General features: G+C 48.5%; 2 protein-coding genes across 11 annotated transcripts in view; one reads left to right on the top strand and one right to left on the bottom strand.

Moving 5' to 3' along the window:
• SLC5A11 (solute carrier family 5 member 11) overlaps positions 1 to 6,080 on the top strand; it is a 50,409-nt gene extending 44,329 nt beyond the window's left edge. For 3 of the 4 annotated variants that reach the window (XM_045993082.1, XM_045993083.1, XM_045993084.1), the window contains 6 exons: positions 909 to 1,016; positions 1,368 to 1,518; positions 3,085 to 3,253; positions 3,634 to 3,849; positions 4,504 to 4,672; positions 5,790 to 6,080. In XM_045993082.1, the coding sequence (XP_045849038.1) occupies positions 909 to 1,016; positions 1,368 to 1,518; positions 3,085 to 3,253; positions 3,634 to 3,849; positions 4,504 to 4,672; positions 5,790 to 5,992 (1,016 nt within the window). In that variant the 3' untranslated portion in view covers positions 5,993 to 6,080. The remainder of the gene's footprint in view (positions 1 to 908; positions 1,017 to 1,367; positions 1,519 to 3,084; positions 3,254 to 3,633; positions 3,850 to 4,503; positions 4,673 to 5,789) is intronic. The other variant, XM_045993086.1, reaches the window with a different exon arrangement.
• Positions 6,081 to 8,242: 2,162 nt separating this feature from the next.
• Positions 8,243 to 15,598, bottom strand: part of ARHGAP17 (Rho GTPase activating protein 17) — an 86,186-nt gene continuing 78,830 nt past the window's right edge. For 3 of the 7 annotated variants that reach the window (XM_045994197.1, XM_045994201.1, XM_045994202.1), the window contains one exon: positions 8,243 to 9,130. In XM_045994197.1, the coding sequence (XP_045850153.1) occupies positions 9,000 to 9,130 (131 nt within the window). In that variant the 3' untranslated portion in view covers positions 8,243 to 8,999. Of the gene's footprint in view, positions 9,131 to 13,577; positions 13,627 to 15,318; positions 15,355 to 15,598 lie in introns of all 7 variants that reach the window. The other 4 variants (XR_006816745.1, XM_045994199.1, XM_045994198.1 and 1 more) reach the window with 4 other exon arrangements.

The following is a 15,598-nucleotide window of genomic DNA, read 5'->3' as shown; positions in this document are numbered from 1 at the left end:
GTTTCAACTCTGCCTCTGACTTGACTTTGCTGGATATTTATACTCAGGTCCCACATCCTGGTTCTTTGTCTGTGCAACATGAAAGTGATCTCTTCCCTCATTCAGGAGCGCAGTGACAGCTAGCCTCTGTCCCTCAGAAATTTGTTGAGCACCTGCTCTGTGACACACTCTGGACTCCAAGTAGGAGGCCTAGGCCTGTATGCTTGGGATGTGTTCGTCATCATAGTAGGAGGAGATGAAGAACTCCAGGTGCCAGGAAGGCTGGGTGGTTTTACGCCAGAACATCAGAATGCTGTTCAGGAGAGCAAAGACCCGATACAGAAATGCAGGAAGAGGAAGACAGGAACATCCAGTCGGCACAGCTGGGTTGTTAGGAGCCTAAAAGGAGAACAGCTCTGGAGGAGCTAGAGGAGAGAGGGATTTGGAAAATAATCATCCTATGTGGGGGAAATGGCATTCTCCAGTGCACCCCTGAGGAACTGTAGGCAAGATGTGAATGGCATGTGTCCCCTTGGGGGGGTCAGGGGATGCATCCTGATGAGGGACACTGTAGAGAATGGCCACGAGGTGTCTCAGCTTTATTAGGGTGACAGTCATAACAGCTGAATTGTACTCAGTGCTTCCTACCTAGCGGCTTCTGGGCCAAGCACGTTACGTATGTCATCTCAGCCAACCCCCAGGATAATCGTACCAAGTAGACTTACGTTGCTGTCCCATTTTACAGATAGGGCAAGGCTAAGTAAGAAGGTAATGGTTTGTAAAGTCTAGGCTCCTTTTTTATTTCACCGAGCTGTACACATATAGACAGTCATCCTGTCTCCTGGCGTGGGCCTGCATCAGGCCGTGTTGTGGCTTGGCCTGGGCTCAGAGGTCTGTCTGCTCACTCTGCACCTTGTCTCTTCCCACAGATCAAGTGGCTTGTGCAGATCCAGACACCTGCCTGAAGGTCTGTAGCAACCCCTCCGGCTGCTCTGACATCGCATATCCCAAACTTGTGCTGGAACTCCTGCCCACAGGTAATGTCCACTCACCCCTAGATGGAGTCCCCTGGAGTGCCCAGAAAGGAAGACCTTGGCTGGGCCCTGATCTGAGGGAAGGACAGGATGGGAAGGCAGCAGGAGGAAATGAGCTCTGGGCTGAGGGACTGAGCCCCAGAGCCAGAGGCCTCAGATAAGACCCAGGTCCTGATTATGGCCCCCCTCCAGCCCCGGTCCCTCCTTATAGCTCCCACCCCAAGTTCTGCCTCCTCCCAGTGGCACCTACTGGGATCAGTTGGCACCATGGGCCTGGGGTACCAGGGTCATGAGCGAGGCAGGGGCAGTTAGCAGGAAAAGCCTGAGGCCCATAGACCTCCCTTTTGCCCCCAGGGCTCCGTGGGCTCATGATGGCTGTGATGGTGGCGGCGCTCATGTCCTCCCTCACCTCCATCTTTAATAGTGCCAGCACCATCTTCACCATGGACCTCTGGAAGTGCATCCGGCCTCGGGCATCAGAGAAAGAGCTCATGATTGTAGGCAGGTAAGGTTGCACTGAGTGGGACTGGGGAAGGAGAGTGAGAAGTTTAGAAACCCAGGGAGGAGGAAGCTGAGCCCACTCAGAGGCAAACACTGATGAGCCACTCATCCTGGAGGCTCGGCCTCCTCTGATGGCAAAGGTGAGGTTCATTAGCACTCTGTGTACTCATTCAAGAGATGTTCACTGAGCACCTACTATGTGCCGGGTGGCTGGACACAGAGCAGGGGAAAGCAAAGATTCAGTTTCTGCTTTCACAAAGCTGAAGATAATTAGGATAATTAAACAGAAACTACAACCCGAGTGAGTGCTGTGAGGAGAAGTCAGGAGATGTAGAGATTCAGAGGAGTCCCCAGCCTGCAGTGGGTGGGACCTGAGGGATGAATAGGAGTTAGCCAGGTAAAAGGGAGGAAGAGGTTCTGGGGACTGGGCGGGGTTGTGGGGTGCGGGGGGTTTTCCTACCAAGGCTTCTGTAAGGTCTTGAAATCTAATGTGGGGAACGAAAGGGACCAAAATGGATGGTATGCAAAACTTACGTAAAATACATGCTAATAAGCATCTTGGGGCCCCCAAGGACTGTCTGTCTCAGCTTTGAGTTAGGGAAAGAGTTCTTGGGTCTGACAGCATGAACATAACTTATAAAGGAAAAGAAACAAATGCATTAGACTTCATCAAAAGCTAAAACTTTTTCACTTCAAAAGATACCATTAAGGAAATGAGAAGATAAGCCACAGATAAGGAGAAACTATTTCCAAGCCACATAGCTTACAAAGACTTGTGATATAAAATGATCTACAAAATGAGATTGCAATCCTAGAAAACTATAAGGAGATACCATGACATGCCCACTAGAATGGATATAATCAGAAAGAGAGACAAGGAGATAGAGAAGTTGGAACCTTCCCAACTCTGTGGGTGGGAATGTAAAATGGCTCAACCATTCAAAACAGTTTGGCAGCTTTTAAAAAAAATTAAACATACAGCTTATCATATGACCGAGCAGTTGCATTCCCAGAAACAAAAACATATGTCTACATAAAGATTGCATTCCCAGAAATACATAAAAATTCGAACACAAGGATTCACAGTAGCTTTTGTTTATAAGAGGAGAAAAGTAGAAACAACTCAAGTATCCACTGATCACTGCAGGATAAACAGTGGCGTGTCATGGTAGATCCATTCAATGGAGTGTTTTTCAACAATAAAAACGAATGACATACCGTGATTACATATGATGCGTGGATGAACCCCAAAAGCATGCCACATGGAGGAAACCGGCTGCCAAAGACCACATGTTGTTGAATCCTGTTTCTATGAAATGTCCAGAAAAGGCAAACCCATAGAAACAGGAGTAGATAAGGGATAAATTGTAAATGGAAGCAAAGGAACTTGTTTGGAATAATGGATGTTATCAAACCTGATTGTGTTGCCTGGTTATGGGATTCTGCTCTTAGAATTGGTGAACTTGTGGTATGTAAATTCTACCTCAATAAAGCTGTAAAGAGAGAGAGAGAGCAGGAAGTATTTCCGGGGGCGATATGCTAACAAGGGACTCTCTCCACCTGGCACTAGGGTGTTTGTGTTGCTGCTGGTGCTGGTCTCCATCCTCTGGATCCCCGTCGTCCAGGCCAGCCAGGGAGGCCAGCTCTTCATTTACATCCAATCCATTAGCTCCTACCTCCAGCCGCCCGTCGCCGTGGTCTTCATCATGGGATGTTTCTGGAAACGGACCAATGAAAAGGTAGCTCTGGATAAGCACCGCCCATGAGGATGTCTTAATGACATGGGTGGTGTTCCAGAGGATGAGTTCTAGGGATGGAGGTGTGGGAAGGGGGCCAGCTGGCCTTTGAAGAGCAACCACGGGGGTTCTGTTTGGATGCATTGTGTCATGAAGCAGGGAAGCTAAATTTACAAGGAATGAGTATATTACACATGAATATTTAGTTATGTGTGAAAGATAAACAGATAAGGGGCTCCAATCCTTTTTAAATTACTGACCCCTACATCAACCATCCCTAGAAAGGCAAACTCTTGGAAATGGCTTGTCGAGGTCTGCAGAGGCCCAGGCTGGCTGCCCTGTAACCCTGGACATCTCTAAGATGGCCTTGCTCTGATTTGCAGGGGGCCTTCTCAGGTCTGATCTTGGGCCTTCTCCTAGGCTTGATTCGGCTGGTCCTGGACTTCATTTACCCGCAGCCTCGGTGTGACCAGCCAGATGACCGCCCCGCTGTGGTGAAGGATGTCCACTACCTCTATTTCTCCATGGTTCTGTCTGCAGTGACTCTGATCACCGTGTCCATTGTGAGCTGGTTCACAGAGTCGCCCTCCAAGGAGATGGTACGTTTGGGTTTGATACTGTATAACCACTGAGACCCTTGGCTGCAAGCAACAGAAAACTGACCCAAACTGGCCTCAATGAAGAGGGTTTGATTGTTCAAGAAGATGGAATGTCCAGGATTAGGCTTTAAGGGACAGCTTGATTTGGGACAGAGGACCATCCAAATCCATCCTTCATTTCTGCCTCAATTTTAGGTGCCATGCAGGACTGGCAGTTTCCAGGGATTTTATCTTATACTCATCAAGCAAAAGCAGAAACACGTTTGTCCCAGCATTTCCAGAAGGGTTCCCGATTCCTGTTGATGCAGTTAGCTTGACACATGTTTACCCATAAACCAGTTCAGTCTCCGTGGCTAGAGAAATGCACGTGCTGAATGGCTGATGGGGGAGGGGGGTGGTCCACCAAAAGCCCCAGGCTAGGGTTAAGCTCTAGGGGGCCAGAATGAAGGAAGGTGAGATCCCAACAGAATTAGCGTTGCTGAAGAAAGCAAGCCAGGGGAATGTCCATTTCGTGGGGGAAATGTCCATTGACTGTGCAGAGCGCAGGGAGCTGGAGCTTACTGGACGTACAGTAACACGGCAGGCATTCTCACACGTGAGGCTCAACATGGGGTGGAGCAGGGGACCCTAATCTGATCCATCTTTGCTCCTTAGGTAAGCCGCCTGACCTGGTTTACTCGTCATGACCCCATGGTCCAGAAGGAGCAGGTGCCACCACCAACTCCCCGGCCTCTTACTGTCTCTCAGAATGGGACACCAGAGGCCAGCATCACAAACATCCAGTTGGAGATTGTTCAAGAAAACATATCCAAACCCCCCAGCTGTGAGTTGCCTCTCCTCGGTTACAGTAGAAACCCAAGAAGCATTAGGTGTTTAAGGGGAGATATTTCTACCAAATCACAATCCAGAAGAGGAGTGTACTTGGAATGTTAGCATCCCCTGACTCCCTGTGTCTGTTCTAACTTTCAACAGAAGCTCAGTGGAGAGCAGTAACAGCAAGTGGGTGTTGAGTGGCTTGCTGAAACACGGCTCCCTTAGTCCCCATGAGATCCCGCCAGGCAGGCTGGAATGCTATTGGCTTTCTCTAAAATGCTGGTTTCAAACTGGCAGCCTGTAGACATACTGTGGTGTAGTCCACCTGCCATTTCAATAAAAGGTGAGCTGACATTGAAAACTTGGGAGATTTCACATAAAATGCCAGATTTCCATCTCCTTTTGAAACATGGGAAGATGTAACAACTCTAGGCCCCCATGTCTGCATGACTAATGTTGTCTAGAGCTTGGAAAGCCGGCCCCTCAGACTGGGCTGTGCCCTTCAGTGAGCCAAGGTCCCCACCCATCCCTATTGCACCATGACCCTGCAGCCATGGGCTGTCATTTACCATCACATGTGGCCTTTTACATCTGTCAATATACATGTACAAACGTTCTGTGGCTATGAATCCATGTCAACCTAATGATGGAAATCCAAGGACAGACCCAGAAGGCCATGTGTTTAAGAAAAATGAGAGAATCTTTTCTGGTTCATATTTTGACAAGTTTAATAAGCAAAGTGGTTTGCCCTGACCGTGTGACTGGCCCTAAAGGCCGTGGAGCTTGCAGCCCCGGCTCTAAAAGGGGAAATAGTTTGCCACAAGAGTGCCCTTCCCTGCCTTGGGCCTCCAGGCAGACAGTGTGATAGAGAGGAGGCAATCAGACAGATGTGGCTTCTAAACCCACCTCTGCCACTGCTTACCAGCTGCGAGGCTTCACCCCAGTTAGTCAGATGAGGCTCCGTCTTCTCATCTGAAAACGATGACGAGTCTGAGAAGAGCACTCTTCCAGATTAAGGTGCTCATGAATCCTTCCCAGAACAGGTATGGAAAATGTTTCTCACTGGGCACGGAACACAGCTGGTCGGCCCCTCTGCTCCCTTCTGACCTTCATTTGGGTTCTTTTAGGTGACACGACCCCAAAGCAGTCCAAAGTGATGCGAGCCATCTTGTGGCTCTGTGGAATGGAGAGCCTGGGCAAGGAGCCCCCAAGCACGGTGGAACCGGTCATAGTTTCCTTGGAAGAAAACCCCCTCGTAAAAACCCTTCTGGACATCAACCTCATCGTCTGCGTTAGCTGCGCTATTTTTCTCTGGGGCTACTTTGCTTAATGTGGGGGTGACCCCAGGGGTCCAGTCTGTTGTCCGAGCCTTGTTTTTGTAATGAAAGGGAATAAATAATAAAGCTTTGTTTGTTTACCGTGAGGCTTCAAAGGAGTTCACGGGCCATTTTCAACGTGACATTTAGCTCTTTTCCTCTTAAAAGGGAATGAGGGGTAGAAGGTGGGGGAGAAAAGTGTCAAAGCTGCCTCTTCTCAAAAGGCTGTTCAGTCTTCTTGTCTGTCATGCAACACCAAGGGGGAATTCAGAGGGATAAACAAGTGAAGAGACCCACTAGACCTCCCAGCCTGGCAGCAGGCCCCTCGCCAGGGCCGAGCGCGCTGGCATTTGAACTTGCCCGACTCACCCTCAATGTACAGGGAATGGGACCCACAGGCCACCACTCGCCTTCCACTCCTGCTGACTTTGGGTGAAGGAGTGGCTTCATCTCAGGAATGGAATCACGGGCCAAGGTGCAGGGCCACCCCAAGGATGGCATCAGGGCTGGCTCTGTGGGCCTGCCCTTGATCTTAGCCGTGCACGTGGCAGACACAGCCCGTGCGGGTCATTCTGGCAGACCCCAACAGAGCCCAGAATGGAGAAAGGAGGATGGCTGGGACTGCATGGAACAGGGCTGGCCACTCTTCAGATCCAAAGGCCCACAGTCCCTCGGCCAGTAGAGATTTGCTGTGGAATGGCCCATCCTTCTGGCCACTTGTTTGAGGGGAAGCAGCCTTGTGGGAATTTGAAGCAGAGAAACAGTCAATGCCAGCACTTGGGAATTACACAGTTTTCCGTGATTTTCTTTTTTCTTATTTATTTTTATTTTTTTATTTATTTGACAGAGAGAGACCACAAGTAGGCAGAGAGGCAGGCAGAGAGAGTGAGAGGGAAGCAGGCTCCCTTCAGAGCAGAGCGCCGGACGTGGGACTCGATCCCAGGACCCTGAGATCATGACCTGAGCCGAAGGCAGCAGCTTAAACCACTGAGCCACCCAGGCGTCCCTTTCCGTGATTTTCTTAAAGCACAAGATTCTAGGGCACCCCCTCTGGTCTACTTCCCAGATACCAGAACGAGAAGCAAGTGCCACAGTGAGGAAAGCTCTGAGGGACCAGACACTCAGCAGCAACTTCCTGGACATCAGCACCCTCCTGCTGAGCAGGGATGGCCACTTCGAGTTTACATTATAAAACCTCTCCTCTCTGATGGTGTCTGTGCCAAAAGGGGACAGTGAGGTGGTGACTGTCCAAGCAGGGGTAATCACCTCTCTGCAGGACCTTGGAGATGCTTCTACCATGATGCGGTTATGGCTCTGAACACAAGCCGACCCCCATGCGCCACTCTGGGCCTCGCCCATTCAAGAAGATGGGCAGTAGGGGCTCCTGGGTGGCCCAGTGGTTTGGGCCTCTGCCTTCGGCTCGGGTCATGATCCCAGAGTCCTGGGATCGAGCCCCGCATCAGGCTCTCTGCTCAGTGAGGAGCCTGTTTCTCCCTCTCTCTCTGCCTGCCTCTCTGCCTGCCTCTCTGCCTACTTGTGACCTCTCTCTCTGTCAAATAAATAAATAAAATATTAAAAAAAAAAAAAGATGGGCAGTAGCCTTGGTTTGGTATTTACCTTTGACACGCAGACAAAAATCAAATGATTATCATTTTTCTTTAGATTGGAGCTGTTGAAGTTGGGAGATTTTAATAAATGAAGGAGAATGAAAACTGAAACATTCTTCAAATAGAGAGGGTCTGTGTTGTGTTTTGGAGCCAGCAATAACAAAACACGTGTGCCACTCGGGGGAGAATGTCCAGCACGGACCTTCCTCGTCCCCAGGCACCCACACCATCTCCTTGGCAAGCATGGCATCTTGCTTTCCTCCTGAGCACCAGAGCTGTAAAGGGAGCACGTCCAAGGTGCCACAGAACTGCCTGACTGTGGGCAGTGGCCTCCCTGGAGACGGGGCTCAAGGCCAATGAGCAACCGACACCAACACCCTTGGTCTCTACAGGGAGCCCGATCTACAGCCTGGGGCAGGGGGATGGCGTCTGAGGAGGAAGAGAGTCAGCCTTCGGCAAAGATAAATTTAAGGTACGGGGGAAATAGGTTTATAGGTATATATTTTCAATGACATTATTAAGTGCAAGAAGCACTTTGGGGGCACAGGGATCTTTGATGTCTCAGCCAAATTCTGTTTGGTGAGATGACATGCGCGCGCACAAACACACACACACACAAGCCACAGTTTTGCTTCCGAGAATTATAAAGTTTTCATATAAACCACAGAATATATTTAATTCAAATTAAACATGAAACTAGAATAATGTTCAGGTCCTTATCAAGTAGCAATTACATTGTTTAAAAAAAAAAAAAAAGAACAGTACATTTCCTTCTACATTCTGGCGATCCAACAAGGCACAAGTCACATCCAGCTTGCTGAGGTGACGGATCCAGCAGTCACCATCAATGCTCGCGGTTTGGAGGGGTTTGGGGAGGCACGACCATACTTCATACAAAACGATTCTGCAGCAATGGTGAAGGGGAAGAACCTCCCTCCTAATATGTAAGAATGAAAGTCCAAGTAGCAGGAAGTAGGCGATTTGCATAATGCATGTATTTTATTAAATAGATTGTTCACGCACTACTTCTTCTTCATTCCAAATTGCCTTTTGTGCCGCCTGCCTCAACGGCAGTGACAAAGCTTCCTATGCACGTCTCGGCAGTAATACTCCTTCCATTCCAGGTACTTCTTTTTTCTTTTTTTCTTTCTTTTTAAAATGTTTTTAAAATTTTTTTTGGCATGATTTCTTTCCCGTGTAAAGAAGGCCAACTTCTTCAAGACACAGATCATTCAGCTTCAAGTGTCAGCCTCCACCTTCTCCTGAGGCTGTGGGAAGGCAAAGGCCTGCATGCCAGACCTTCTTTTTCCCTTCACTGAAAGCTCTTCACTGTTTGGTCTGCGGAGAGAACCATGCACCTGCCCGGTTCCAGGCTCCAAAGTGGAAGGGGGCTGGGTAGGGGGCGGGGCTTTCTTCACAGGGCGGTGCTTTCTGTATCGTTGTCTATATCCAACAGAATGCGTCCAGGCAGGTCTTTGCTGGCTGAGTCTGAATGCATGTCGGGAAAGGTGCTGCGAAGCGGCTCTGAAACTCTAGAACTGGTGTCTGGATAAAAACAGGAGACATGCTGTCAGCGTATGGTAATGCCACGAGGCCGCCCGACGGTGCTCTAGAAGAGAAGCTGGACAGTCCGAGTCAGCCCATGCACACACACTTTCGCTCACTACAGGCACCGTCAGCCCCTGGAAGTTGAGTCAAGCCTCTCAGACCCCAGGGCAGCGAGTGGCACAGCCCTACTACCTCCTGGTTCTGGTGGCCCTTCCCCAGAGCCCTCAGACATGCAGCCCTTGCAGGGGGCGCTCGTTCTGCCCGATGAGAGGAAACCTCATTCTTTGCATCAAGCCTCTCACACACTAACTAAAACCTCTTCACAAATCAGGGCTGCCGGGATAGGTGCGCCTCACTGGACAGAGCCCCCTCCTCTGGGGCCCAGGAGTCCGTCCTCCTGTTATTCATGCTATGTCAACCTCAGCGCCAGTGACATTTTGGGCTGGGTCAGTCGGGGCTGGGGGACTGTCCTGTGCCCTGTGGGATGTGTGGCAGCCGGCCTGCCCTTCATGCATGAGATGTCAGTGGCAGCCAGCCCTCTCACCCTCACTGTGACAAAGGTGTCTCCAGACATGGCCAGATGTCCCCTGTCAACCCCTGGGTGACAATCACTGAGGTAGATCACCAGCCTCTCACAAATACCGATTTTCTCTTCTCCTGCTAAGACTTAGACTCCAGTTTCTTTTTCATGTCTTATGTTGGCGGGAATTCCTCTAGTGAGAGGGCAACCAGAATCCTCAAGCCGTCAGTCCCTCACTCCTCAAAACCCACAAGAGACATCTTCACCTGTCATGGCCGTCCTCCTCGTGAGGCCGGAGAGGCTCAGATGCATTCATTCATGAATAAGTACTTTCTGAGTGTCTACCTGAGACGGCACAACAGTGAACAAGCCAGACCCAGCTTTAATGAAGTCGGGGGGTTCAGTGGGGGAGATGGCCCCGGATCAAGACAGAAGCATTTGTTTCCCCAGCAGGTGTGTGTTTGAGCAAATTGTGAGGGCCTGGTTAGAGGTTTTAGGACGGGTGCAGGAGAGAAGGGAGAGGTTCAGATTCGCTGTAGTTTCACGGTGCCGGGCTAGAGTGTGCTGGGAGTCTCCCCAGTATGTTTAAGAATTACTCATAATTTCTCTTTCACTTGTTCCTTCTCCATGCAGGCTGGGGGCACACACATGTGCGTTTGGCAGGCGGGGGGCGGGGGGGGGCTCACTGCTTTGAGACTGTTTCCTGCTCGTGCACAACCCTACAGTTCTGAGCCGCAAGATCTATCTACTACCTTTTCTCACAAGGGCTCCTGGGTTGGCGGCCCCAGCTCTTCAGGTTTCCTGTGCACCACAACTCAAGAGAAATTTCTAGATGTGTGGAGGTGCCAAGGCGTGAGAGGGTTCAAGTGCTGAATGCACTTGACAATTCCAGTCTTACAATCACTGTAAAACCGACTGAACTGTGCTGCGTTGCGGTGTCCAGCGGTGCAGTCGAGGGTGGACTGTGCGCACAGAATAGGGATCCAAATGTCTCGGACTTGACCTCAGCAGAAAGGAAGTCACGAGAGCAGGGACTGTGTCTGTCTAGCTCAGGGCATCCCCGGTGCCTAGAACAGTAGCTGCTTAATAGCTGAATCTCAATAAACGTTGTGGCTGGCCAGTTGGACCGGTAAATGACGAAGGGACCTCCAGCTCAACCATCTTTCCACTCCTCCCCTCCTACAGCCTCAGGCAGAGTAGTCAGGTCTCCAAGACAAGACTGGTACGAGAAATCCATTGCAAATTCAATCCCTAACCCAACAAGACAGATGGTGCAACCAGTCAGCGTCTCTTTTTAGCCCAAAGAGTTTATCAGAGACTATGGAACTGCCATGCCTGGTGGGGGACGCGTGACGCAAAGGTTCTGTACGTGCTGATTAGATTTCTACTTGTTAATATGTGGATTTCCATGCAAACCAACACCAATCAGCCACAGACCCTTTTCAGAGGACAGATCCTTTTCCTTCCTTCCTTTCCACTGCATATAATTTCTGGATTTGTACTTTCCTGACATTCTCTATTTATGATGAATACACACAAATTCTACACCGGGAGGGGGACAAACATGTGGTGGGAGCATAAGGCCTCCTGCCAGCTTCCCTGGTTTGCCTGAGGTTGGCAGGTACATTATTTCCCAGCCCTACCCCCCTGCCCCTTACGTGAACCATTTTTATTTTTTATTTTTTTAAAGGCAGCTGAGTTTATTTTTATTTATGATTTTATTATAATTTTAAAGTTTTGGGGCACCTGGGTGGCTTAGTGGCTTAAGACTCTGCCTTCGGCTCAAGTCATGATCTCAGGGTCCTAGGATCGAGCCCCACATTGGGCTCTCTGCTCAGCAGGGAGCCTGCTTCCCTTCCTCTCTCTCTCTCTCTCTGCCTGCCTCTCTGCCTACTTGTGATCGCTCTCTGTCAAATAAATAAAATCTTAAAAAATAAAGTTTTAAGTAGGTTCCATGCCCTGAACTCACGACCCTGAGATCAAGAGTTACCAGCTCTACCCACTGAGCAAGCCAGGCTGCCTGAACCATGTTTAAAAAGAAGACAGCAAATCTGTTCACACACAAGAAGTAGGAAGAATCAGCGTGTGTGCAGAGCCACTTTCAGAAGGAGACGACTCTTCGTCACGACGGTGGCACCACTGAGCAGCTACCACACACCAGACATGGTCCCAGGGGCTACACACGCAGCATCGTGTCAGCTCACTGGCCCTCTGTGCAATGACCCCAAAGCAGCACTAGTATAACCAGGGTAGACGTAAGAAAGGGGGACGCTGAGAGACTCAGCTCCTCACACAGGATCAGAGCCAGATGGGCTGGACCCTGGAGCCCGGTTTTCACTGGCATAGTGCGTTCCCTCCGACCCACAGGACTCTGCGTCCGCGGGTAAGCGTCCTGACAGAGCAGCAGCTTCTGAGGAAATAACGCAGGAGTCTGAAACACTCTGGTTCATTGCAGCAAAAAGGGGGGAAAGGTTATTTTACAAAGATTCTAATATTTACCTTGACATGATGCTGATGTCTAGTTGTTAAAAATAAACTGCAAGTAGAAGCAGAAGCCACTGAAATGTCCAACTCTGAGCAAAAATCCGTCTGCTGGGGGCGCCTGGGTGGCTCAGTGGGTTAAAGCCTCTGCCTTCGGCTTGGGTCATGATCCCAGGGTTCTGGGATCGAGCCCCGCATCAGGTTCTCTGCTCAGCAGGGAGCCTGCTTCCCCTTCTCTCTCTGCCTGCCTCTCTGCCTACTTGTGATCTCTGTCCTTCTCTCAAATAAATGAATAAAATCTCTAAAAAAAAAAATCCATCTGCTTCACGTTAGACATTCATTGGAAAAGATGGGTTGTCAAAACTCCATCAGAACACGGAAAGGAGCATAGAATGTAAGGTAAAACCAAAAAATGCAAGATCGAATCTATATATGCAAAATAGTTAGAATCATACACTCCCTGGACTTGTAGGGGGGAAAAAACTAGAGTAGAGAAACAAATAGAATACAAATAGTGCCTTCTTATTTCTAGTTTCCAAATCTCCTTCAATATCTATGGTTAGTTTTTTTAAATGCATGTCTTTCAGGATATAAAAAGAGGTTAATTTTTAAAAAAGAACACCGTGAGAACTAGTGAAGTGTTGAGTTTGTTTAAGGACAATCCCGAGAGCGATACGGCGTACCATTGTGCAGAGGATGGGGGCCTCATGGATATTCTCAGACTCATGGAATATCACAAAATATTAAGAAATGTCTTTTACTCCTGAGCATTGTCTTTTTAACCCACAAAAGAACTGATATGGGGAAAACCAAACAGTGCATCAGAATCTAAATAGGGATGACGGGGCCCCAGCCCTAGAAGGCTGTGTCTGGGCATATGAATTTTCAAAGCGTTGATATATGACTCTAATACGTAACTCTCAGCACTTATTTTTTTCCCCAAGATAAAAATGATCATAAATGGCTACCGTTTACTTAAGACTCCATGTATATTAAGAACTGAAAAATGTTCTCTTATTTTATCTGATTTCACCCCTTCAGGAGAAATTCTCACAAACATCACCCTCTCACTCATCAGCCAGGTCGTGCCTGGTCTGACATTACACAGAGCTGCGATTCTAATTCAGGCACATCCGAGTCTACAAGGTCCTCTTTCTATTACATCTCACGCCTGCCCGGTATAGACAAGAACAGGAGTGAGAGAAGTAACAGGGCCAGCCCTGTGAGCGCCTGGCACACACTGTGGACACGCTTTGTACTCAGGGTGATTGACCGCAAGCATGAACGAAGCCAGCCTCCGTTAGTACATGCACTATTAGCAGGGATGCAAGCAGGCGGGGGGGGGGGGGGGGGGGGCGTGCCCGGTTAGTAACAGGCGTTAGTGCACAAACATGATCATCAAGTAGCACAAATGCTTTGGCCAATCAGGTGCCTTTTCCTTACCATTAAATATTCCAATTTCAGTTCTTACTGAATATGGCAGGTCATACATCTAAATTATTTAATAAAATGTTGAAATTAGAACACTCTTGGCTAGAATCTATTACTTTAAAAACAGCAAGATGTAAACTCTTTTACTTTCACAGCTAAAAGCCAGGTCGTATTTTCTACGGTAATGACCCAGAAGAGGTTCCAGTGACATCAGAGTCCCTTCGTTCTCCCCAGGCTGCGGCTGAGCTGGCCCAGGTTCGCTGCCAGAGGTGTCTGGCAGCAAGAGTCACCCCCAAGAGTTTATCTTAAGCCCCGGGCTTAATTCAATTCTACTTTTGGGCGATTAATTGCTCTAAACAAATAACCTGTTTCTAGGAATCTGTCCGTGGTTTTCCATGTAAAAACATGATGTCGTCATAAAGAACCACCTTCCTCGGAAGTTATGTTGAAATACCCAATGGCCGTATCCATTCATCGTTAATAATAGATTCATGAGCCCTAAATGCTGACCTTCTGTGTGTTCCCGGGGGCAGTCCAGGCGATTTTAAGCAATTGAAAGTGAATTCTGCAATACAGAGGTCATTGTGGTGACCAGGAATTTGAGTGTAGGGAGTTCATAACATAGATTGGTTTTTAAATACTTCGCTAATATCTTAAAGAAAAGTAGTTTTCATATAAAATTTCCCTGACCTGATAATTATAAAGTACAGAGCCTTATGGGGTTGTACTGGATCAGTAAGATGACTTTCTGGAAGAAATACACCTGAGCTGAGAATGGTATTAAACAAAAGACATGATTCTGGTTTATAGTTTTCTGTCAAAAAGAGGGAAAGATCTAGGTGGAAAGGGGAAGTTTGGTGTGTCCCAAGTACTGACATGTTGATTAGGGCTTAGTCACTTCACTCTTATACAGGACTTCCACACCCTGTTGGGCAACCCCAGGCTTCTCTGGGTTATAGGGAGTGGGGAGGGGGACTCACCCCCGTGCCCGCCTCTGTGTCCTAAAGGTCGCACTCTAGTTTCCCTTTCTGGTTTCTCCAGAAAGTCTTACTCAGACCAAAGCTGTGAATACTCTGTCGAAGTAGCCCGCCATAGGTTTAAGGCTCAGCTCAGCGTTTGAGAGCAACGGTACCCATAAAGAGAGCCTCATGGTGTCCAAATGCAGACCCAAAGGCAGGATTTAGACGAGCCTCACAGTGCCCTTGGAAAAGCTCATATGGTTTAAGAAAGCAAAATGTAAGCATGCTGGAATGCAAAGGAATTTAGTGGGATCTTTGGAGGAAGATTTTTTTTTTTTTTGGTCCTCAGAATTTCAAACATCAAATTAAGAAGCTCCATGCGGTTAACTTGCACTTAAGATATACAATTTAAAAAATTAAAGTTCAAGACACAGGGAACACAATTTTCTGGGCTGACTGTACCCGCATCCTCTTTGGTTGGAAGTGATGAGCCCATCGATGAGAGGTAAATCCCTGAGAAGAGCAGGACCCTTTAGGAAAGGCTTACCAACAAGAAAGAACACACTCCTCATATCTTACGAGAGTTGCTGGAAATCAGGTTCTCAACCTACGGACATCTACCTCTTGAACTGCAAACACTGCAGCTCAGCGTAAGGAATGCCTAACGCTACAGAACGGTGGCAGGGGCCTCAAGGAGCTGCTCCTGGGCACAGAGTCACAAGCACAAATGCAAAACACGGCTAAGCAGGAGCATTTGGGGCTGTGGAGCGAGCTGCTTGGGGGGAGTTACAGACCTTAGTCCTGGGAACCTTCCCCACCTGTGAGGGCATCTATTGGGAAACAAACAAACAAACACACCAATATGGCTTTGTTTTTTCCAAAGTAAAAGCTGGAGTGTCATCAGAAATTATTAATCGTTTATAATAGTGCATTTATGCAGTATATTCCTGAAAAAAAAATAGGGTTATCAAAAGATAGACTAATTGGTTAACCCTCATCATTTGGGGTACCAGTCTGGGGGATACCATTGGCTCGTTTCAGCAGAGAAGACATGTGGTACAGCTGGTCAGCCCA

This window comes from Meles meles, chromosome 21, assembly GCF_922984935.1.
Source record: "Meles meles chromosome 21, mMelMel3.1 paternal haplotype, whole genome shotgun sequence".
Classification (NCBI taxonomy): domain Eukaryota; kingdom Metazoa; phylum Chordata; class Mammalia; order Carnivora; family Mustelidae; genus Meles; species Meles meles.
This window is presented reverse-complemented; position numbering and strand designations above follow the sequence as displayed.